Source organism: Botryllus schlosseri, chromosome 8, assembly GCF_051294905.1.
Source record: "Botryllus schlosseri isolate E-star chromosome 8, Bs_hap1, whole genome shotgun sequence".
NCBI lineage: Eukaryota > Metazoa > Chordata > Ascidiacea > Stolidobranchia > Styelidae > Botryllus > Botryllus schlosseri.
The window spans coordinates 5,216,530-5,242,226 of record NC_137243.1 but is presented as its reverse complement, the minus strand read 5'-3'; the positions used below and the strand labels follow the sequence as shown (position 1 = coordinate 5,242,226).

General features: G+C 39.8%; 2 protein-coding genes across 2 annotated transcripts; one reads left to right on the top strand and one right to left on the bottom strand.

Moving 5' to 3' along the window:
* Positions 1 to 439: 439 nt before the first annotated feature.
* On the top strand, positions 440 to 9,061 carry LOC145444837 (uncharacterized). Its single transcript, XM_080322859.1, has 9 exons — positions 440 to 615; positions 2,808 to 2,998; positions 3,227 to 3,449; positions 3,516 to 3,669; positions 6,333 to 6,536; positions 7,615 to 7,706; positions 7,769 to 7,803; positions 7,894 to 8,015; positions 8,790 to 9,061. Exons 1-9 carry the CDS (start codon positions 526 to 528, stop codon positions 8,960 to 8,962), a joined length of 1,284 nt encoding a protein of 427 aa, XP_080178985.1. The 5' UTR covers positions 440 to 525; the 3' UTR covers positions 8,963 to 9,061.
* Positions 9,062 to 10,595: 1,534 nt separating this feature from the next.
* Positions 10,596 to 20,294, bottom strand: LOC145444161 (P-selectin-like). Its single transcript, XM_080322082.1, has 23 exons — positions 20,216 to 20,294; positions 20,026 to 20,135; positions 19,763 to 19,953; positions 19,585 to 19,699; positions 19,465 to 19,497; positions 19,208 to 19,399; positions 18,963 to 19,145; positions 18,699 to 18,896; positions 18,521 to 18,635; positions 17,691 to 17,839; positions 17,461 to 17,618; positions 16,910 to 17,079; positions 13,721 to 13,728; positions 13,462 to 13,652; positions 13,279 to 13,393; positions 13,166 to 13,198; positions 12,911 to 13,102; positions 12,672 to 12,854; positions 12,410 to 12,607; positions 12,235 to 12,349; positions 11,760 to 11,908; positions 11,530 to 11,687; positions 10,596 to 10,861 (listed from the first exon to the last, which is right to left on the bottom strand). Exons 2-23 carry the CDS (start codon positions 20,081 to 20,083, stop codon positions 10,688 to 10,690), a joined length of 3,078 nt encoding a protein of 1,025 aa, XP_080178208.1. The 5' UTR covers positions 20,084 to 20,135; positions 20,216 to 20,294; the 3' UTR covers positions 10,596 to 10,687.
* Between the last annotated feature and the right edge of the window lie 5,403 nt (positions 20,295 to 25,697).

Here is a 25,697-nt window from a genome sequence, read left to right as displayed (position 1 = left end):
ATCAAATTATCTCTCTAAATAACTACGAAAATCGTACGTCCTCTCACAATCTGACTGTAAACAATGGGAAATCGTCCCTGTTTATTTGAATACAATTACTGCTCCATTGCCCCTTTTTTATCATCCCCACATCTATTATGACATTCTTCAACCACATTATCCGATCAGAATTGAGCGGCGATTCCAAGATAGGCCGTCGCCACTCTGTCTTGATGGCTTGCATCGAGGGGTGTAGTTGATCAAAATGTCGTTAGCGGTAATGCAAAATCAATAAGTAAGGGGGAGAACCAGCATGTAAACGCCATATTACAGTTTGAAAAGTGGAAATATTTACTGATGCGAGATATATACGATAGGACTTCGATCTATAATTTCATATCGTAACAGCATCAATGATTTTCTCTCTGTTAATAGCTTCTACACCTGAAATTGAAAAAAAATCTGACAAGGAATAAAACGTTCAAGTCATGCGGGATTGCGCCGATTAGTCGGCTTCGACGTCCGTTGGCGTCTTACTGTAATGACATGGATATCTCTGTCAACGAAACGGAAGTTTGCAAGCAGGAGACAACATCGAGTTATCAACATTTTTGGATCGTGACGATTTCTGTTATAGTGAGTTCGTCTTTTACGACTGGGGATTTTGATTGTGTACGTAATAGTACGTTATATATGCGGTTGTCGTTCATGTTTACTCTTGCAATGATTGGAGTCGCATAAGCCATTTTCTCTGGCCGTGACTTTGGAACTATCAAATGATATTGAATATTGTCACATATATAGTTGTGTAATCACTTTACGCTCACGATTTCACACTTTGCGACTGATATAGCAATTGCTGTATCCTTGACTGTAACAAAAATAAATTCTATGACACAAGCACCATGGTATGAATATTTATGATACACAGGCATTATAAGTTGAATATACACGACCAAGTAATTTGATCTATGAGTATTCTGACTACAGTACAGACTCTAATCGAAATCCTACATGCATAATGGATGGTTAAATTAAATAATATAAAATTAGCAACTTTACTATATTACCCGTCGTTTCCGTGTCTCAATCTTAAGTAATCTCTGGAATTGAAGGAATGAATGGATGAAATGGATGGTATTTGTTGGGTAATATTGATGTCATATAAATATCAAATTGCGAAACCTAAACCAGATTGATGATTGAAAGTCTTTCGAAAACGAACATTTTAAGCTTCTACCGCAGCGTCTATTGAAATGAAAGTGACCTATAAAACTGGTGCAAGCGCAGAGCTTGCGATGAGAAGCCTAGCCAAGATAGAAATTTGGGGACAAATATTTAAAAAATATGACGCGATATCTCTAATATCCATCGTGAAGTCGTGAACGCGATTAACATCATAATACGAATACCCAGTTCGAAATTTTGAAGGGAGCATTCGCGCCTCCAAGCTTGTGCCACTGGCTGCGATTCAAAAACTCTGACCATTGTATTTATCTCACCTTCGTGACTATAAGCATAGTTGTGACTAGGGCAAGTTTTTGTTGCCATCAAATCCATAAAAAGTTGCATTTATTTTTCACCAAAGGTGCAATATACTGTTGGATTTATTTTTCACAAAGTTGCACTAACAAGTTGCATTTGTGGACAAGGTACATGAAATTATTGAGGCATGAGATACTCGAATCGATCCTAGACACTGTAGCAAAACACAGTGTTGGCAACTTCAAAAAAGTCAACAGCCTGAAAAATTATACCCAGTGAAAATATAATTTTCGGCGGTCTAGCCTGAATGTACGTCAAATCAGGAAGGACCTCAAATTTTAACAACAGTGAAATAATCAAGCGATCTATTTACATACAGTGTCAAATATTTCCATTAAAAAGTTGGTTGCATGAAAAATCGAAAAAAGCTGCAAAAATTTTCATGAAAAATCGAAAAAGTTACAAAAAGTGGCATGAAAAAAAAAGAGAAAAGTCGCAAATAGTTCCTGTATAAGAATCCTCCAAACAGCTTGAAACACCATGCTTCATACCTTCCGAGTATTTATGAAGCTGCTGGAAGCTGTAAAAAAAAGTTGCAAAAGCTGCAAAAACTTGCCCTAGTCATGACTGATGCACAGTTTTTGAAAACTTTTCCCACTTAATGGATAACTTCGACAACCGTTGCAGCCGGAAATAACTTTCGCGTTTTCCAGGCCATAGTGTCCACTCGTATTATCAAATCTAATTTTTCGTGCTGTTACTTCAACCTTGGTCAAAGATGATACCTCATCTGCTGTTATAATTTATGCCAGATCCCTTAAGTTATTTCCTGATTGATTTTCGCAACCATAAGCACTTTTCTTCGAGATTGAAGCTATAAGCAGGGACTTTTTTAGGATTTGTGAAATAACCATCTTAGGCTGTCGCTGTGGGATCAGTTAGAAGACGATCAGGATTTATCGTAAAAATCGCCTGTCATTGATTGAACTTAATTGAATCTAGTAAATGTATAAGTAGTTGTAGAGGAGAGATATTGAGGGGTAGCAAACGTACCCTCAAACGTTCGAGTATATGTCCCGGATTTAGCAAACTTTTCGAAATTATTCGAGTAGTATCCACAATGCTTGAGTTTGTAGACCGGTAAAAGAGGTATCCTCGGTTGTACTTGGTCTATTTGTGTCTATATTTCGGTAGTGCAATTGTAATTTCTACTGAATTACATCAGTATCTTATTTGGCACCGATATAATTCCCCCTACAGCTATTTCAGGGACAGCGACATTGTGACAAGCCAAGATCCTCAATTGATTTTATGTGTTCTGTTTATTTTTTGATCTGCTTTAGATGTTCTGCAATTTATTTCTCTTGGTCGCAATTCTGAAGAGCTGGACAGCTTTGCGAAGGAACGTGGTCAATCGTTATCTCGTGAGCTGCTTGCTATCGGCTATCGCTTTTTGCGCAGCTTCAGCTTATGAAATACTTTATACGATACATCATGCTGATGAAAGTTATCTCGGAGAGAGCGTACTCCGAAGGTAATCTTCGCGTAAACTGTCGTTTACGTCATAACTACGTAGTCTTTTTATGTTCAATTTTGCTTCATATGTGAATGTCACAACGGTAGGGGTACTACCGAGCAATCAGCACTCTTTTTTTTATCACGTTTAGGTTGTTTACTTTTACATGGTACAGGCCTCAGAATAGGACTAACGAGCGTAATGTCCGGTAGTGGCAAAATGGAATCATAATATCTTGTATTTCAGCTTCAACACTACCCACGGTTTACATACTGTAATCATGCAAAGGTACGCCTATCGCAAGGGATTGCTGCCCATTCTTGCGTTGGTGATGCAGTACAATATTACTGCGTTGATATACGCTGTCAGTGAGAACGCGGTATTTATTGGAAGGCATACTAATCCCGATGTCCTGAATAACGTTGCCGCACCTTCAAGAGAGCAGGGGCGGATAAAAAACGGAGTATGCGTAAGTGCGTTGATTGGAACGCACATTTCTGATTATCCAACTCACTTGCAATATACCTGGTTTTAGACAACATCTTCGAAGTCGATAAAACCTATCATTGTGTGCGCATTATCGTGGGTGCTACCGCTCATATGCAGTATACCAGTTGCATTTGACTGGAACTGCGTGCAGCATTGCAAATGCCTTCCTGCATACAGATGGATTTCAACATGTAAACCAGGTACGCTCTTCATACGATATCAATTAGTCTTATCTCTCTATTTATAGTTATGAGTATCTGGCTAGCGACATAATACCATACAGCCGACTCCGCTTAATTCAGAAACCGGATAACCCGGACAGTCGCTGTATTCGGCCAAAATGCCCAGGAACGGAAAAAAGGCTCGGACACAGGCTCGCAATTTCTATTGCTAGGTTATGAAACAATAAGCAGTAACACACGATGAGTGATAATAGTGAAACAATGACGATCCACCCCGTAATAATCGACAATGAACCGATACAAGGACGTTCCAGATTTATAGTCGCTTTTAACTGGGTACAGTTGCGTGCATCTTGTAGTGGTTCCCAGCCTTTTTCGACTCATCTCGCCCTTATCAAGCTCGACACAAATTTGCGGACCCGAAAAAGAGAACATATTGCAGTAATTGATAGGAATTATGTAGCAATTGAGCTATTGTCTCTGGGTTGATCTGTATTAGAATTATAGCTAACTGTATATCGTATAGGTTAAAGCTGTCTGAATACTTAGCTTCGAGATTTCCTGTCGCTGGTCGATCAAGTCTTAGAGTCAGATATACTCAAATATAGGCTTACCATACGTCCTCTTTTAAGAGGATTTGTCCTCTTTTTTGACTTTTTTGAAAGTGTCCTCGGAGGACGCCCTTTTGTCCTCTTTTTTGAGATTCTGTCCTCTTTTTTAGGATTTAGAGCAGATTTAGAGCAAATTGCGAGTGATATGCCACATAAAAGCACAGAAATGAAGCTCCGACGGGTGAAAAACGGTGATTTTAGCTCTGAGCGAAAAGATGACCTTTTTTTTTTTTTTTAGTCATCCACCTGGCGAAGTGGAATAAATAACGTTATTTTGAGATCTGAGCGGAAAAGATGACCTTTTTTTTTTTAGTCAACCGATCACAAAGTGGGTAAAATTAACCGATTTTTGAGAATTTCACTCCGGTTTTGCAAGTTGCAAATTTCTGAAAAAGTGTCCTCTTTTTCGATTTCCAAAATATGGTAAGCCTACTCAAATACAATCTATTCAACGTTATGCAAGTAGCTGCAGCGTATAAGTCTCATATCCCGCACGTGGTGTAAGACAGTTGTATATACTCCAAGTAATTCACAACATGATTTAATTTTCTAATGCTAAAACGGCGTAAGATACAATCATGGATGGATGATCACGATATCACTGCAATATAAACGAGAAATTTATTCAAGCAACTCTAATCATTGGTTTAATTGACTAAAAAAAGGTCATTTTTCCGAGACGGTGCTCGGAGAACCATTTTCCTCGACTACTCTCCGTTGTATCGACCTTTTTTTAGTCAACTTTCGCGTCATATGCAGAATAAGCCGCCTTCCCGCGCATTTTTGGCCATGTTAAATAAATATCTCTCACTGGACGTTCTGACATATCTTGCCCCCTGTCGCCCCCAATCGCTTCTTTGGTATTTTCGCCACCTTGTTTCTCAAAATCGCCCACTGCGGGGCGATATCTGCTTGTGGAACAGATTGGTACAGAAAAGTTGAGCAGATAAAGTGAAATTATGCTCACTGAAGAAAAAAGTAAAGACGCTTTCTTAACAGTTCTGCAGACTGCAGTTATAGTTGCACTGGTGGGGATATCAGAAGTAGGCTATACTATTTGAACTTACGTGTGTTACACAATAATGCAGTAGACAGTATTTATCGAATAGTTTGGTATCGAAATTTCTGCGTACAATACAACTAACCTGAAGGTATACCTATTGTGCTTTTTATAAGATATCAGCCTATTATTATTGCAGTGGAGAGCAGCAATTGATTTTTCGCTTAACTCGGACAAAACCGTTTTTCGCTAAATTTGGCCAAATGTGAACGGAACCAGACTGTCCGAATTAGAGGGCTCGACTGTATAGAAAACCGTGTTGATGATTCGATGAGATGGTTGAGTGGTTTCTATCGTAAATATGATTTAAAGCCGAAAATATTCGGGCTCATTTCAATATGGATATGGATATACTATTCAATTGTTTATTGAAATTCTGTACCTCCAAGAAACTCTTCAAATATATATTTCCCAGTATCGCTAGGGAGCAATATTGTGCCTTCACATTGCTCTATCAAGTATGCCGGACCCCAATTGTGGAACAGCATCTCGCCGGCCATCCGACAGTCGTCGAGCATGCCCGCATCAAGTCGAAATACAAGCAATTTCTTCTAAATCAATACTAGCCAGTCTTCAGGATTACCGGACCACGACCTAACATCGACCTCGCCCTCCGCCACATGCCACCTCATTTTGTCGCTTGCGTCTTATATTCTGTGCATTACTTTTCATTCAGTGTGCATGCCTCTTATTTACTTCGCCTAGGCGAAGGTGGATGTCTGATCTTAATGGCTACTCCAAGTTGTTTCGACACCATCTTTTCATTGTATAGCAGTCTTGTGGTGTTTTGAAACGATGAAAATATTGATACACCTGATTGATTGATTCACAAGTCAGACGAGCTTGACGATTTTTTTCTTTTGCGTCAGCGACGAGTGTACCTTTTTCTCAACGTACAACATTTCCAGCCGTCTTACGGCAACTTGTTTCAGTTGAGATTTTTCGTAGAGGTTTCGAATATGTAAGACATGCATAACATGATCGATGTTACGAATGTCTACTCTCTTCAGATGTTGAAGATTCAAGAATATGTTCCCGCACCTGGTTGCCGGTATCGCAAAGTTTTGTCATCTTTATCACCGCGCTGAGCTGGACCGCCATCATTCTCAATTTTAGTCTGTTGACGTACACGATACGGAAATTTCGCAGAACGCATGCGCCGCGCGATCAATTTCATTTTTCTGAAGTTATCCCTTCCATGCCGTGCAATGCCGGTAAGTTATTGAACATATCAGAACAGCATTGTAACCAGCAGTGTGAAAATTATTACGAACTTAAAGCATTCGAAGGAGCACTGCGCTGTAAATGCGATGTGGTCTTAAATCAAAGTTGAAAATGTTAAAAACATTTTGGCAGCTGTCATTCTCCTCAGAAAGCCGCCTTTCGAACGACATCCAAATGATTTTCACGAAATGTACCATTTCACTTCGTCTATCTCCGTTGTATAGAGGTCAAGCCTCGTTACTTCTTAACCCTTTGCGAAACTTCTGGTATGCATAACTTTACGTTTCCACGTTATCGAGTGTTAATAAGCGTTGCTAATTTTGAGACCATATCATATTTAGGGCGCATTGCCCCTGCAAGACCGCGGTTGACCAATTCCTTTCCATCAATTCGAAACTATGGCCGTGCAGCCAAAAATCGTTGGATTGTCAGATCCTCTCACAATGCATACTTGCTTGCTTAGCCAACAGGCTAAATATATTTTGCCACTTCCCCCAGTTAAGAATATTAAATAGTGTTACATCATCCGGAATACAAGTCTCCAAAATAGTGTTTTTACCCTTTTTAGCGCTAGTACCCCTTGAGCTTTTAATAAAATTTCTCGTACCCCCTGTCCATTTTCAACACAAGTTTTGATTGTCCATATATTAAACATGGAAAGTCCGTTGACATGAAATCGCTCACCACACGAAGGAAATTTTTGAGTTCAATAAATTGGACCAGAAAATATTCCATATTTTGTTGCTTTGCAAAATAATTTTAGGCTCATAGCTAGATTGAGTGTAGGCCTGATTCCACAATGTATCTCGTACGTACGCCGTGATTTGGCGCTTCGTACCGCCAAGGGGTCCCCCTGTTCAAGAACCCCTGCACTAAAAGACACTTTGATGTCAGTCCCATTTTAAAATAATTCACAGCTCATATTGTAACATGTTTTATTAGAACTACTTTTACCTTCTGCATTTCGTGGCAACAAATATGCGTCATAAATCACACGTTCGATATTATTTTTGTGTACAGACACAGTGAGGCTTTTTGATGATCTCCAAGTTTTGTTATTGCATGCAGACCCAGTTTCGGTCGCAACCGCTGCGTGTTCACATGGTTTGAGCAATTCAATGCCGTCTCTTCCTGGAATGAGCTCTTCAATCTTGTCAGCAGTAAGAACATTGCGATGCCCGCCCGCAACAGACACAAATCCACATGATAGATTCTTTTTTAGATTGAAGATAAAAAGAAGAGAAGAAACAGCCGTAGGTTTGTTATTATTCAGATATATATATGTATCGAACTGTCACATTTAAAGAGAAGGCTATTAATAGGAATAGATGGAACCTCTCTTTTCAGGAGTCGAATCGGACCACCGATGGATAGGACGATAAAGCTTCTTGTTACAGTGTCAATATCCATGTTTGTGTCCGTAACACCGCTGATTATGATCTGGTTTCTGGATATCGTATTAGTATCAGGTGCGTATAGGCTACTTAACGCGCAATAGACATGCGTGCGTTGCGTGCGTCGTCTGACCGTAAGCTCAAAACTTTGCATGTCGAAAGGGACTATATGTGGACGATTCGTCCCAAGTCGCATCCAAATAGTTGTAGCTGTTGTGGTAGATGTAAATTCTGGTCAAGGTCAATTAGGATTAGAAATGGAACTTTATAAGAACTATAACTGTATTGACAAATTATGAAGCCGGTAATATGACTTTAAAAAGTGAGAAGTTGTGAAAGAAATGTAATTAAAAGTATGGAAACATGATAGAGTGCTGCTTAAAAAGAGCAGTCCTTCGTTACAGCCAGTGAAACGCTTTCGACTTCAAGCATATATAGTTACGTCACAGTATGTGAAGTCACGCGATGACATCACCTCGACTTGGTTTGAGTTTATGCTGACAATGAAACCTGTTTAAGCTAATTACCAGCAGCTTCGAACTGAATACGCTCGAGGGCCTTTGCCAACACCACACATTCTGTGTTTTCACATACCAGCGGTCTTCAACCGTGTACCTAAAATCTGAATTTCGTTTGCTATCTCCCTTGCTATTCTGTATAGTCTATTTTTGTGGTGACTCTTTTTGTTTTGACCTTAATTAGACTGGTTATTCCCTTGGTGATTCCCCGGGCGATTAAGTCATGGGTAAACGACAAACGTGGACTTGCCTATCTGCGGTGAAGGAGTCGAAAACCATCATATCTATGCGATCTTTGCAAACTTGCTAAATATATTTATTGATTTCACAGATGTTTCTGGCGGAATCGGATTTCCGATCGCTCTCTCTTTCTCGTACGTGTATTGCGCGGTACTGCCGTTCATCCTGCTGAAATTCATGTTCGGACTGCAGCGCGCTTCCCAATCGTTTTTCTACAAGTGTCCCTGTTTACGCAAAACCGTGGTGACGTCAAGACGAACATGATAGGGCTTTGTTACAATTTGAGTAGGCTACTTACGCGAGTACTTTTATTGGTTATTTATCACCAACTTTTAAAATTAATAACAGTAATGATGATGGTCATTTGTGTAAACTTTCTTCCGGGTAGGCGATAAATTAGGTTTACCATATTTTGGAATCGGAAACGGAGGACACTTTTACCAAATCAGAAAAGTTAGTTGATCAAGACTTAAAACAGCTGACTTTGCACTTTGCTATTTTTGCTGGAAAATTTGTTGAGTTGTATAAAAAAAAATGGTCTTCAGTTTCATTCGACTCCCGAATAACCCGTTCGAACGTCCGTATTACCTGTTTATCGTCATTTATGCCGAGTTTCAATTGAAACTGTCCATTATCCTATAGCTGTAAAAGCTGTAAAGGAGGACGAATTCCCAAAAGGAGGGCATTTAGGCTTCCTCGAGGACATTTTCAAAATTCCGAAAAAGGATAACAAATCCTTCTAAAGGAGGACGCATGGTAACCCTACGATAAATAGATAATAGCCCTATTGCAAAAGGAGTCGCTGCTAGTGTTGTTAGTTTTATCATATCATGCTGGTTATGTACGTACAGTTTTACATTAGGCACAATATATACACTGTGTATCGTGTCTGCAGTCGTGGGCCGGTTCAATTCAGGTAAACCCAGACCAATCATTCACAGAACTGTGTTTCTTCACTTACAACTATGTATAGACAGACACTTCCAGTTAACCTTCGACCTTAGACTTAGCCTTACTTATAATAGGCATACGGCTTCGGTATTGATCATGATCAATCTCCTTCGTATAAGCTAATCATAATCATTCTTCAACTATAGGTTATTGCCACAAATATATCTAGATATCCCTTCGGTGTTTTAACGAATCTTGGCATTGGAAACATCGTCTGGTCGAAGCGATAAGCATAAAAACTATTGATCCAGCAAAAAAATGGTGAAAGATAATTTAATACAGTGATTCCGAAAGCGGGCGCTAGCTACAAACTGGGCGATGGGGGCGCTGAGCGAGAGTAAGGAGACGTTACGCCATTGGACCTGTGAAATCCGTTAGGAAATCCGTAAATTAGATCTTGTTTAGTAAGCATGGACAAATAGGATGAATTCAGCCCAAAATAGTTCTACGTATACGCGCTTCTACAAACCTTGTCATTGTTGTCGGCGATCTGCTGTCTTGAAATCGTTGGTATTTGAAAAGTTTGCGAACTACATGGATGATTGTAAACAAGCATTCGACATGCTGAGAATGTTGGCCGCAAAATTTAGATTGTATCCAGAGATGTAAATAGCGATACTATTATTTGCATTTAGGCCCGCTTGTTCGCGTGAGCATATATTTCTAATTCCTAATCCACAATCAGAGTTTACTATATCGTCAATAGCAAGTGTCCAAATATGTTTCCTGCGCAAATCAAGCATACAAAAGTGATTGGCGCGATATTAGTAGCTGACTATTTTCCATTTGACACGCTACCCGCAGGAAGTTGCTAACGCCTGGGCTAACCAATCATGCCTAAAGTTGGATTATCTATGTATTGCAGCACCTCGCAGATATCCATCCTTGTGATCAACTTGCGCTGCTACCAAATACCACAGTCAAAACATTTATATAAAGTGATTAATTGTACAGTGTCATTATTGCAATTTTTATTATACATCGATTAAATAATCACGAACAATGAGCAAAGAAAAATATATTGCATCTTCAAAATATTTAATCCACGCAATTGATTTCGCATATTTTACTCGTGGCTAATTGAATTAGGTCGTCTTCAAAACTGTTGATAACGTCGCTAACTTCCATGATGAGGTTTTTGTCGCCGGTAATATCCACCAACTGCTGCAAGAACGACTTGTGGCCCTTTCTCGAGATACCGAGCGCGATTATCTGAGACAGAGAAGAATATTCTGCTGATATGGCGATTTATATATATGTATATAGCGAAGGCATAAACACTGAACAGCGTGTATGTGAACAATGAAAATGAACAGCATCTGGTAGTCTATGCAGACCACTATATTACTTAGCGAATGATAACCTTCATAACACCCAGAACAAGACTTGGGCAACTAGACAGCTAGTCGTCAAATTATACTAATTAGATTGGAATACAATTTGTACAATGTTTCTGAGCTCTACTTTAATTCTAATCTAATTTTTGGTTTCTTGAAAATGCTGCAGGAGAACTATGTTGCGAGAAACGAGCCAAGCTAGATGTACATTGTACGGGCATCTGCTATTCCCATGGTTATGATAATAACCTCTGATTTGATATGAACTGGAGTCGATTTTTGTTTCATTTTTTTCGAATTAGGAATTAGATTCAATATTCAAGTCTTTGCAAATTGGGTAATTGTTTTTCTAATCTAATTTGGAAAAACTATGTAGCTATAATTCTTATAAAAAATCTAGTTTGGAGGAGCTGTAATATAGTTGTCCATTGTCCAATTCTGTTCAGACCTGATCTGATACAAAATTAGTACATGACCCTTACGGTAGTCTTCAAAAGGCAAGCGTGTATATTAGAGATGTACGCAGCACTGTCATGTACTTACATCGACACCGCTTGCTCTGAGTTGTCTCGCTGCGCGTTTGAATTCGTCGTTTGATTTTCCATCAGTTAATATCCACAGCATGTCACTCACACCGGGACGATTGTTCTGTTTGAAGACATAGTCGCGGGCGTAACGTAGAGCTCCACCGATGTTGGTTCCTGAAAGCGGCAGACAATTCTGTAGCAAATTTTAGTAACAGCATGAATCACTCGCAGGGATGTTGAGCTCACCTCCACCATTTTTCGGCATATTCTCAATAGCAGCCGTTAGAGAATCTATGTTCTCGTGGTCGCCAAATAGAATTTGGGAATCGGTATCGATCTCTCTGTTGAAGCGGTACATGGCTATCTGTACGTTGCTCGGGGATATGTGGAATCTCCTGTGAGAAGATATATATGTATTATATAGGGCGGAGGAAGCAACGGTTTGAGGTTATTACTGTGCGTATGCGTCTGATAAAATACTGTAGCTATACCAGTATTGCAATGCAAATGCAACCCTAGATGCAGTGGTAACCACTAAAGTTTACATTGACAGGTTGTGAATGTGATTACCACTTCCAATCCGTGACAATATTGTGATTGGTTTGCCTTCTTTGTTAGATTACAAATCATTAGCTTACCAAATCCTGACAAGTTTGACTGTAAAGTTACCGACCGCAGTAGTATTCTTGATTATATTCATGCGGTTAAAAAGCAACGTCACCTTAAGACGCGAATCACAAATCTCTTCATTCTGACCCATTCGTCGCTCTTGATAGAGCCTGACGAATCAATAGCGATGGCAATGTCTTTCTTCGCCGTAGGCGGACACACAACACCTATCGATCAAAAATGCTATTATTGACCGGACAACTTCTCTTAGTCGCAGCAATACTTACCGCTACAGCAAGGCTTCCTCTGGTTCCACTGAGCTCTTCCCTGTCTCCAAACGCATCGAGTGCTGTCGGTGTCTACTGGCGTGAGAAACAGTCCGCTGTTTCCGCAATCAAATCTGCATATCGTCCCCAACGTGTTGGTCTTGGTCGTACAATTTACGTTTCCAAATTTTAGCTCGCCAAGGTCATCACATTTAGCAGCTGTAGCATGAGTGAATAAACGGTAAAATCATCCATAAGAACGGATATAAAGCAATCGACGTACGTGGACAGGTGGGGGGTTCGTCAGTCCATTGCGGTCCTGATGGCGTGTTAATACACGAGATTGAAGAAGGACCTTCAAGCTCATGACGTAAGTTGCACGTGAATGTACAATAAGCCCCGACCCTCTCGTTTCCGAAACATTTTGATTTACCGTTTTTGGGTGTTTTAATGCGACTACACATGGCTGTCAGAGTATTTGGTCAGCTGCTGGTAATTCCCATTATAAATTCAGAGACTTACGCAATTTACGACATATGGGTAGCGCCCCAGTCCACATCGCAGTATCACCAACACTCCTGCATAGAGCCTGATAGTTTCCGACCAATAAATAACCGTGTTTACACCAATAGTTGCATGTGCTTCCAACATATCTGCTTCTCTGGCAATAAGCTCCGCCGTTTTCGGGAGTCTTGGGACGTCCGACACACTTGGCTGTTGCGTGGTAGCGGTATTTTTTATCCGTGTATAGTTTTAAAGAATAGTATTATTACTCACGTTCTGTTGGCGCATCTGTGATATTCCCGAACACTGCAAAGAAAGGGTGTTATGGTAAATAAATTCGCGAAGGAAAATCTCCCAAGACATAAGACTCTGCGACACAAACGTACTTGTTTCGCACAATAATTCCTCCTGGTTGCAGTTGTTTGTGTTGCAGCAACACCGGCATACCGAGTTAATGATGCCAGTGTTACATTGAGAAGGAACCCACGCGCTTCTTGGATTCTGGAATTCATTGATAATAGCTATTTGTGTATCAGACTCCAAATGTGATATTGAAATGCCCTGCATACCTGTATGAAGTTGTTTCCACAAGCATGACTCGCTTTGCAGCTAGTTCTGATAGTGGGAGTGCTTCCCCATCCAGTTGAAAACCGCAGTTCCGTTTGACATACCTTCTGTGTCTTTTTACAAACCTGCATCTGCCCGAATTCGATGCATTGAGCTGCAGACCTGGCGTTTCTGCATCGCCAGCATCGCAAGGCTGTATATAAAGCAAGCGTAATTTAAACGGCGGTATATTCATACTGGAATATCACATCCCACACAAACCTGCTGAACTAGTGAGCAAGGTAGCAAGGAAAACGAGTACCAGGCGAATTGAAAGCATTATATTGTTCTGTGGTTTGTGTTGCTCTGATTATATGCCTGACGTGGAATGAATTGCACGATCACCGGCTATAAAATAGCATACAAGAAATATTTTGTTACTAAAAACGACGCACCAGTTTCGTAACTTACATTTCCAGAGCAGGATGAGAGCTGAGATCCGTCTGCGTCTGCGTTTCAATGTACTCAGTCTTATATATACTAGATTCCGTGCTTGTAATTGTAAGTTTCGTGCAAATTGCCGCACCGTGTCTCGTTCGTTATCTTTGGGCTACATCACGGGACGAAAACGCCGTGAGGTAAAGCACAAAATTTGAAATAGCTGGTTCGTGGCACAGAACTTGAATATCGCTTTCATCACAACATCCATTGCAATAATACATATATTTTAACTTGAAGACTTGTTGTGACTCTTATCAAGAGTTATCACCACCAGACAATATCACAAACTAATATACGGTATGTTAATTTCGACATAAACTAAACAAATCAAACTAATAAGAGAATTGTGAGTTATACACCCGAAAGATTGTTTAAATGAGCAATTCAGCACATTCCGAAATGAATCCTCTCCAAAAACAGGTACAAACGACCGCGCGTAACTTGCACGCCAGTGTAAACGTGTTGCTCTGTTGCAAAAACAGGTTTACATGATGATATCACAGATACACTCCATTGATTGGTCAAGCATTTTAGTGAGAATCTTTCTTGTGCGCAAAACTATGATGATGACTGTCGTAAATCCTTTCTTCATTTGCTAATCCCAACTTTAATGTAAGCAAAAATATTTCTGTAAAACTTACAACTCTTCCATTATTTTTTTTTAATGTATAGTATATGTCGTCTGTCGATTTTACCTTAAGCGCTATAATAGCTGGAACTTCAAAGTTTGTTTGTAAATGATTACCAATGAATCTCCTGACTCTTCGTCACCGTACTTATAATATGGAGAATAAACTTATCATTGGTTTCACCGTGTTTTGATTAGCGGCCATGTATATTTTAATCGAAAAATAAGGGCCAATATGTCGGTTCTCGTCCGTGATCTGTAATCTGCATGACACGTTCAGAGGTTTTCACTTTTAATTATTACTATTATTCAATGGTGAAATTGTTAGGTATATATGTCAGATATATTTTCACTATGCTTGACCTCGGGTGTAATAACAGAAACATGTAAGCCTGTATTGAGGGATTGGACAGCTGCTGTATTGCAGACGAAGGCGTAACTGATTCGGTATTTTATGGTTCTAATTCCGTAAAAATGCATCCGAGATGAACAAGATGATGCAACAGATATATGATGTTCTAGCAGGGGAGTTCAAACTGCTGTGTCCTTCTCTTGATCATGGCCTTCCTCTACATTTTCCTGAATCATGTTATCTGCACGTTGTCTAGTGGAATCGTTTCAACATACATAATAACTCCTCATTTAACTATGCGACCAAACGCCCCTAAAATCGCCGTACACTCGATCACTTTCTACATTTGTAAATTATGATAATACTATAGTGTCATGTTAGCCTCTCGTGGTAGTAACGATTCGTTTGTCATGTGTTGTTTGTACTCAATTGAATTTGGCGCAATTAGCTGAATGTTCAAATTGTCCCATTTTCGCATACAGGCGGCCCATGCCCATGTGTAAATTGGAATGTGTGTTGCAAATTGCAGACCGTGTACGTGTCTTCGTGAAATACATCCACCTATCTGGCAGCATTTCAGAGTGAGCTTATCTCCGAACCTGATACAGGTATCCATGAATCGAAATTATAATTTCCGGATTCTTTAACGTCACGCATATCACAAATCACATACAACCAAGGCCGCAAGCGATTATATCCATTGCTTCCACGGAAATCGGACGTCATACGTTATTTATTTTTAGGTCGAGATTTCTTACTCTAGCTATACAGAATTCAAACCTTGCGAAGGACTTGAAAAATTGCGAACTAGTCATTATATAACCGGCGTGCATCCATAAATTTGAGCAATCCGTCATCAAACCACGCATTTGTTTTTGACACACGATGACGCGACGCGTGCGTTTTTAGTGAATAGAATCGAGTGTTATTGGAATTTTATCGTGTTTGATTTATTTTCGAAAAATTCTAGCATAATTATACCCTATAAAATAACCATGGATAATTTCGCCATCCAATTAATTTCTCTATAGCAGGAAATATTCTAAGGAATAGGTCCGCCCGGTGGTTTACAACCAGGGTCGAGCTGGGTACATTCTGGGGCAGATTTGGACAACTGACTAATTCAAATTGTCAAATTAGACAAATTACCGATAAATTTCGGTTAATCTAATTCTAATCTAATTTGTGAAATGTTTCTAAGCTCTAACTGTTTATTATAATCTAATTTGGGAAAGCTGATCATTTTCTAGTTGTCCAACTTTGTTCTAGGCGTTCATTGGAATACACCAGGGTGTCGGCGATATATCAAGTTTTTTTTACCTAAATACGCATGACGATGAACAATCCTTTGACATGTGAAGAATATTTAACGGATAAATTCAACAGTCTAGCATTGCTATCTGCATTGGGGGTCACTTGTTTGCGTGAACAAAACCTCTGCCAGTGTACTGCATACTTTTCCACATCGTATAGCTGACTTACGGAGTATCGTTCAAAGCATCTGTCTCTAAGTAAAGTGTCCAAATATAGTTGCCGGTGCCAACCAAACCGATATATCGCCACCGCTCTATAATAGTTGTGATCAACTTACATTGCTACGAAATCGCAATTCGTAAAGTGAGGGATAGAGAGAGAGTCTTTATTTCCGTCCAACCGTAACGCGTAACAAATAGACAGCATGAATAATGAATGATGAATGATGCAGAAAAACAGCGCATACACAGTATTCGGTATCGAACATAGGAAAGATCGATACAACCTTATACATACATACATAGTCTGATCACACCCGCATCTAACAGGTACACCGTCTCTTCATGATTTGGTTGTAAAAAATGTTAATAGAAAACTTTAAAAAGAAACTTTAAACAAACATTTATACAATGCCGCCAAATAAACAGTGTTATTGATGCATTTTGAAGTATACATCGATTCAGCAATCATAAAAACACAGCAACGAAAAAATATATTGCATCTTCAAAACGTTTACGCCGAGCAGTTGATTTCGCATATTTTGCTGGTAGCTAATTGAATGAGATCGTCTTCAAAACTGTTGATAACGTCGCTAACTTGCATGATGAGTTTTCTGTTACCGGTAATATCCATCAGCTGCTGCATGAACGAACGGTGATCCTTTCTCGAAATACCGAGGGCGATAATCTGAGAGGGAAACGGATATTAGGCTAAGATGTGGCGTTACATAGGAGAGGGAATGTGGAACGGGCGGTGGGCAGTGGGCACTAAACAGCTTGTATGTGAACAATACCTTGTAGCCTCTGCAGCAGAGTTGGGCTCGACTGGAAAATTTCCCGGTTTTCCAAATTAGATTAGAATTAGATTAGCGGCAGTTCGATCGAATTAGTCTGATTATAATACAGCCAGAATGATCTTGCTGTCCAAGTCTGCTATGCAGACAACCATATCTCATCGTTAGCGCACGATAAGCTTCATAACACTCGAGCCCGATACAAAATTCGTAGATGGCACTTTCGCCCAGTTTCTCCGACAAGAAAGCGTGTAACAAAGCTATCATAAACTTACATCAACACCACTTCCTCTGAGCTGTTTAGCTGCGCGTTTGATTTCGTCGTTTGATTTTCCATCAGTTAATATCCACAGCATGTCACTCACGCCGGGACGATTGTTCTGTTTGAAGACGTAGTCATGAGCGTAACGTAGAGCCTGACCGATGTGGGTTCCTGAAAGCGACAGATAAATCTGTAGCAAATCTTAGCAACACCATGCACCAGTCGCAGGGATGTTGAGCTCACCTCCGCCATTTTTCGGCATACTCTCAATAGCAGTTGTCAGAGTATCTATGTTCTCGTGGTCGCCAAAAAGAATTTGGGAATCGGTATCGATCTCTCTGTTGAAGCGGTACATTGCTATCTGTACGTTGTTGGGGGATATGTGGAATCTCCTGTAAACATGAAAAAGGATTTGATTTGCAAATTGTATCACCATCGTTTTCATGAGGCTATTTCAATGAAATTGATCAATTTCCAACCAATCAGCGTCATAATTGTTTCCCTTAGTTAGCAATGTGTCAATACAAACTTTATCGCAGGCCGTTCTCAAGATGTAAACGCGTGAAAAAAGCATCACTCTCTCTTCACGCATGCTACACGATGCTTGGTCATGGCGAAATGACAAAATATATCAGAATACATACTATTATTTCAAAAAATTGTCGGAATTTCAGTTTCGGAATGAACTGCTACTGCCGGTCGGAATTGAGCCAAGTTTGGTGTGTAGCATTTTTTTTGGCAACCCAACAATTTAATCACTATGCAAGAGGAGTTTCGAAAAAAAGTTAATTTTGAACAACCCTATAATATATCAGCGTATTCACGACATCTGAAGTAAACTGGATATCATTCACCTGGAGTGGCCTACAACTAAAAACACATTGACAAGTGGTAAATATATATATCTATCTATTCCCATCCGTGAAAATATCGTGATTGGTTTATAGCTAACTTTGTTTGTTTAATTAGAATCACTAAGATTAGATCATTGCCATTGTAAATCATTATAAATTTCATAAATATACAGCGTTGCTATTCCTGGTAACATGTACTAGATTGAAAATTGCCTTCACCTTAAGACACGAATCACAAATCTCTTCATTAAGACCCATTCTTCACTCTTGATAGAGCCAGACGAATCAATGGCGATGACAATGTCTTTCTTCGCCGTAGGCGGACATACAACACCTATCAATAAAAAAAATGGTAATATTGACCCTTCAGCTTATCTTCAGTCTCAGCAATACTGACCGCTACAGCAAGGCTTCCTCTGACTCCACTGAGCTCTTCCCTGTCTCCAAACACATCGAGTGCGATCGGTGTCAATAGGTGTAAGATACAGTCCGCTTCTTTCACAATCAAATTTGCATACCGTTCCTAACGCGTTGTTATCAGTCGTACAATTTACGTCTCCATGTTTGAGCTCGCCAACATCATCACATTTAGCAGCTGTAGCATGAGCGAAGAAACTTTTAAATCATCCATAAGATCGGATATAAAGCAGTTTCAACATACTTGGACAGGTAGGGGGTTTGTCGTTCCATTGCGGTCCGGATTTTGTGTTAATGCACGAGACTGAAGACGGACCAGCAAGTTCATGGCGTTCGTTGCATGAGAATATGCAATATGCACCGACTCTGTCGTCTCCAAAACATTTAACTCTTCCGTCTTTGGGTGCATGAACGCGTTGGCACATGGCTGTCAAAATATTTGATATCAGTTTCTTGATTGTACTTTCAATTATAATTTCAGTGACTTACGCAATTTACGACAAATGGGTAGCGCCCCAGTCCACATCGCAGTGTCATCAAATCTTCTGCATAGAGCCTGAGTGTTTCCGACTAATACGTAACCCCGTTTACAAAAATATTTGCACGTGCTTCCAACGTATCTGCTTTTTTGGCAATACGCTCTTCCATTTACGGGCACTTTGGGGCGCCCGACACACTTTGCTGTTCATATAGATAATGGTAAATTTAGTCCATGTATAATTTTCAGGATAGTATCATTCACTCACGTTCACTTGGTGGACTTGTGACATTCGCGAACACTGCAAAGAAAAGCGCGTATGATAAATATATTCCAGAACGGAAATCTCGCGAAAATATAACACTATATCGATAGTGCAGAAACGTACTTGTTTCGCACAACAATTCATTCTGGTTACAGTTGATTGTATTACAGCAGCATCGGCATACAGAGTTGTCGATGCCATTGTTACATTGAGAAGGCAACCATGCGCTTCTTGGATTCTGAAAGGCAATGAAAACTCATATTTATAATCTGCGACCAGAAGTTATTCAAGTAATTCATACTTGTATATAGTTGTTTCCACAAGCATGGCTCTCTTTGCAGCTAGTTCTGATAGTAGGCGTGCTTCCCCATCCGTTTGAAAAGCGCAGCTCAGTCTGGCATACATTCTGTGTTTTCTTACAAACCTGCATGCGTCCGAATTCGATGCATTGCGCGGCAGACCTGGCGTTTCTGCACCGCCAGCATCTCAAGGCTGTAGTATAGAACCCGCGTAATAAGTTTAATGGTGGTATATTTATACATGAATGTCACATTCAGTACAAACCTGTTGAAGTCGTGAGCAAGGTAGCAAGGAAAGCGAGTACCAAGCGGATTGAAAGCATTATATTTTCTGCGGTCTGTTCTCTGAGTATATATGACTTGCTCGTTTACACACTGTAAAATGTACAAGAAAATATTTCGTTATTTTACACAGCGCACCGGGAGAGCAAATCTCAGTCGAATTCGCAACTTACATATATATCGGGGGCTGAGAATAGTGCTGAGATCCCTTTTCGACTTCGTTACAATTTCGTATGTGATTGCAATCCACCATACTCAGTCTTATATATACTAATTTTTGTGTTTGTAATTGTAAGTTTGGCGCGTATAGCCGCACCGTGTCTCATTCGAGCGTTATCTTTCCGATGCATCTCGTGACGCAGACGCGGTATGGTAAAGGACAAAATTTGACATTCAAAATCTCAGCAGCTGCGTCATCAATGTAGCGGCCGGTCCGAATGCATATCGCAGACTAAACATTCTTAGTCTTCCTGACATTTGTGTAATTATATGACACTTGAGGAGGCAATATTTTCTATAACCACCCGACCTTTCTTAAGTTAAGTTCCACTGTTTCTAAATACTTAGGAATAGCTGTCCTGACTCTCCTGCATGCCGATATATGGACGGTATTAGCGTGAGGTTCACGTTGGCGTTCTGTGTGTGGACCTCAGACATTTAGAGCTCACATCCACAAACGAACCTTGGTATTATAGGTTCTGCACTGAGAACCTTTTTCACATATCACAATTTTTCACATCTTTGGTTGAAATTCTTTGCCTTTCCACTTCGGATCACTCTATGCATGGCGCTGGCAGCAAAAAATCAACGCTCAGCGAGCATACACCCTGACAATCTCAAAAATTTTACTTGCTTTGTCAGAAAAGTTTGCTCGAAATATTCAGATTTTCGTTTATGAATATTTCGTGGCTCTCTGTTGTGAGCTTGACCCGCCATCACACATCATTAAGAACATGTAGATTGTAGGTAGTCAGCGAATGATGCTTATTCAACCGATCAATGAAATTGATATTAAGAACACATATTTGTCTAATGTAAAAAATCTGGCAGGCGTGCGGGATGCATCTCGATTTGACGATTTTACGAGATTATTATAGTTGTTACATTTGGTGGCGCTTAAAAAGCTAGCATGTAACTCAGCATTGTCACATAATGTGGCCTGAGTCGTCGCTAGGTATCGTGTGTTCAATGTACATTAATATTTTAGCAATTAGCAATATGACGTCATAGGCCCCCGTTCGCGTTCACACGCGAACCTGAACCTTTCAGGCGTTCGCACCATCCCTATACTGTATACAGAATGGACCCATTATTGGCTACACAACGAGGTGTTCTGATCAATGACGATCAATGTACTTTCACTTTTTCGGAGTACTCAAGTCGGTTTTGCTTACACGGACTTACTCACATGATTATGATGATCTATTTCTATACTCCTCATTATTATTTAGGCAAAACCGGATACAGAACACTTTCTTTTTTACTTAATTCGATCTAGCTACTTTTTATAGTATACTCGAGTATGCCAACGATGAATTCTTTGACCATTTCTGGTTTATCCTTATTTTCACCAGTGGCCATTCGTGCTTGATAAATTGATAATTAAAGGTAAATATATCAGCGCTTGGCCGTGACCAGTAATTTACTAGTCAAATGCTTATAGAGGCTTGCGGTTTTAATAATTACTATTTATGGCAATGGGAAAATTGTTAGGTAAATATGCCAGATTCATTTTCACCATTTGAGCTCGTATGTAGTAACAACAACATGTAGGCATGTACGGAGGAATCGACTATATGGAGTAGGCGAAGCCGAAACTCTTGATCTGCAAAGGATCATCCGAGATATTCAAGTGGTATGCATCAATTGAATGACTGAGACGTCTGTGACCCGCCTGCCATTTTATATTCAATATACACCCGTTTAACGGTATGACCAAGCGTCTATATTATGTCCCAGACACCATCAATTGCAATGTTTGGAATTTATGATGATATAGTAGTATCGCAGTCTCCTTTCATAACACAACCGATTCATTTGTCATGTTCTCTTTGTATTTTATTGATTTGATCCAATCAGCTTAATGTACAAATAGGTTGATATTCATATTGTAACATATGATAATATTTGAAATTGGCTGAAAGATCTGCAATGAAGCCAGCCATCTGATGAATACGTTTAAGTGAATATTACGAACTGCTACGTCGTCGAATTGGGCCAACAAATTATCAGTATATTTCAGTCATCTCATCAAGATTCTGTACGTTTAATATAATTAATGCGACTTGCAATATATTTTAGAAGGATCCCGTTTTCGTGTTATTGAGGAACGAATACATTAACCGAATACGCCTCGAGGAAGGAAATGCATGAGTGATTGCAAACTGTCAAAATTGATGTGCGTGTTGCAAATTGCAGACCGTTTATGTGTCGCTGCGGACTGACCGCAAATTCTTCATGAAATATACCCCCCCGCTTTATCTTGAAACATTACAGAGTGATCCCATCTGCGAACTTGATACAGGTCTATAGGAATAAAGGGATCTTTTACGTCAAACATCTCGCAGACAACAGAAAGGCCGTGAGCGATTATTTGTTCATCGATTCCAGAGAATTCGGAACAAGACGTCATGGTAATTTATTTTTAGGTCGAGATATCTTACGCTAACTAGAATGTTAAACTTTGCAAAGGAAATGAAATGATATCGTGCTAATAATTACATAATTGACATGCATTCGTAAACTTTGCACTCCGTCATAAAGGCAACATTTGTTTTGCTGACGTGAAGCATGCTGTGTTTATGCGATGCCAACTAAATATATTCATAGGATCATCATATAGAGCGCAGTTAAGATTTCCCACGTGTCTGATTATTTCTGGAAATTTCTCGCCTTCCGTGCAACAACAGGCCATTGAGTTAGTAGCTATTCCAGCAAAGAAGCTTTTGAATTGTTCAAGGTCTAGATTAGCGGATTCCAACTGGGCTCAAAAGTGGGCTTTGTTCGAATTAAGCGGAAAATGAATTGTTCATCGTTACATGACCATGCGTAAAGGCATACATCGCATTGAAAATACTGTTATGTCGCGTATTAATGAATTACAGCTGCGCTATATTGCATTAATTGGCACTGATAGCAGAAAACGAGTTATACGTTCAGGTTAGTTGTACTGCACAGTACAGTATTCAGATACCAAACGATTCCAATATCCCAATATGCTATTTAATATATTACTGTGTAAAACACACGCATAGGGTTGAAATATTACAGTAATTATTTACTGGCAGAAATACCATTTTCCCCTGATAAAAGTACTCCACAAAACAGTAGGAATTTAAAAGCAAAAACCTTTTATAAGCTGTGGACCTACAGAAAACATTCCTTTATTCGGTTCGGCTCGGCTCGGTTTATTAGCAATTTTTATCAGTTCAATACACATTCAAAAATTGCGATATAATGAAAAGATAGGAAGGTGTCGAAACGACTTGGAGTATAGTGTTTGAAATCAGTCACCCACCTTGACCTATAGACACCAGCACCTGCACCAGTCTGTTCTACAAGGTGGACGCAATACCAATATAATCACTCATCTTTACTCTTTATTGTGTCATAAAATAACCTAACAATGAGAATTGCGACGCTGTGTCCAAATCAAGCGGGGAATAGCCTGAATTAGTCTGAGTTTTTGTACGTACAATTTTTACTTTTGTTCCGCTCCCGAGCATTTTGACCGAATAAAGCGGTTGCCGGGTTATCCGGTGTCGGAATCAAGCAATGTCGACTGTATCTGCGATATTGTAATGCCATGGCACGATATTGTGAAAGGGGCTTGTGGGGCCTACGATAACTTATCGATGAGTTATCGTAGGCCCCAGGGCTTGCTTTCCCTATCCCTGCGTCAGTACGCCTTTAATTACGAGTTTGCTGCCGGCACGTGCCACTTTATTTTCACCGCTTGTCCTTTTTATGTTACCTTCTCCTAGGTGGGTGTTTAATTGAAAGACTACTCCTAGTCGTTTGGACTTGTTCCAATCTTTTCATTTAGCGCAATGTTGTGTAGTTTCGAAATTAGGAAATAAACCTTAATAAACTGAACTAAATTCTACATAGGCTTAAATAAAACCACGAAGAATTTCACTCGGAGATTCCGCGTTACTGATTGAATCCGCGTGATGGAACTGCTGATTCGCCGACTGCGTTGTGTCTCCAAACGCATACTATTGCAAATTATAATGTACGTAGACCAGCAGGGGTATTTTTGTTATTCACGGTCGTATTTCGATTAAGTTTATAGCGTACGGCCGTGTGCAAGCGGACAGCAGTGTTAGGTTCACCTAAACGTAACACCCCAATGTTATAGATTGACCACTGGGGACTTCGCATCTCGGTGAGCCCCATGTGGTGTCTGTGCCATCACTGTTTCAATGTGAAATACCTTCGAAATTGCGGATGGCAGTTTCTAAAAGTACATGCAGAACGCCTCATCCCACAAACCAAGTAGTGCCTTTCTCGGGCACAAAATCCTCTCGACACGACTTTCGGCCACCATTATCATGCGTCACATTTCGTCAAAGATTCGCCGAGGTAGCGTTTCAGATGTCGATTTCAAAGAATTCTTCACATTTTTGTCGGCTACTAAAACTTGCACATTTTGGATAATTCGTAATGGCAAGACATAGCTCATAAATCAGATCAATTCGCGTCAGTTTACTATCGGACCATAAGCTGTTGGAAAATCACCGTAAGAACCGCAAGCTCAATATAGCTTTCGGCTCTGTGATGGTGATGGTGGTGACCTACAATCAATTCCGTTGACAGGTATATATGCTTGAGCTTGATGATAGGTAGTGATTGGGAATGACGAACGTTATATATGATTTTGCTATGGTTATTTCGTGTGTCGAATTGCGGGCCAATACGTATAAATTCGAATTGCATGTTGATGTTGTTATAGTTGCCGACACACGCAGTAGGCCTATAAGCGTTAACGGCCGCATAATTATTCATCGGAAGCCGCAGGTTGGACATTGTTTTACACGACTTTGTAAAATAAAATATGTTTGTTTTAAAGAATATAAACACATTATTGAAAGCATGTTTCAACCAGGCTTTGTTTTGTAACATCATAATCATGATACGAAACGCATTGTTGTAACCCAATTGATAATGCATTGTTAGCATGCGTCGCGACTGCTTAACTTCAGGAAAAGTCAGAATGTGGACATCAGGGAATAAACTTATCTGTAGTCATCATATTGGCGACAGCTAAGATGCAGCAACAGGCACGCGTCAATTGACTATGACGCCTGTTTATGATAAATTATGAGACCCGGCTCGAGTTATTGCTACCGTATCTCACAGTGATATTTACCCTACATTTGAGCAGTATGCATGTTCATGTTCAATTTGAACTGCCATTTAGAAAGATCATGGGTCATTTGACAATAATTTATGGTCATCACATGATATGATCGTAATGTATAGTATATTATATCCTGTGTTTGTTTAGAATTAGTCGTGTGACGTCACATGGCGACATAGGTTCGCGTTGATGTACAAAACAGATTTCTTATAGAATACGACCTATTCAGAGATTCTCATCATCCCTTGTATATACTGATTATGACGTTTGTCAAATTTATCGATGGACGTTAT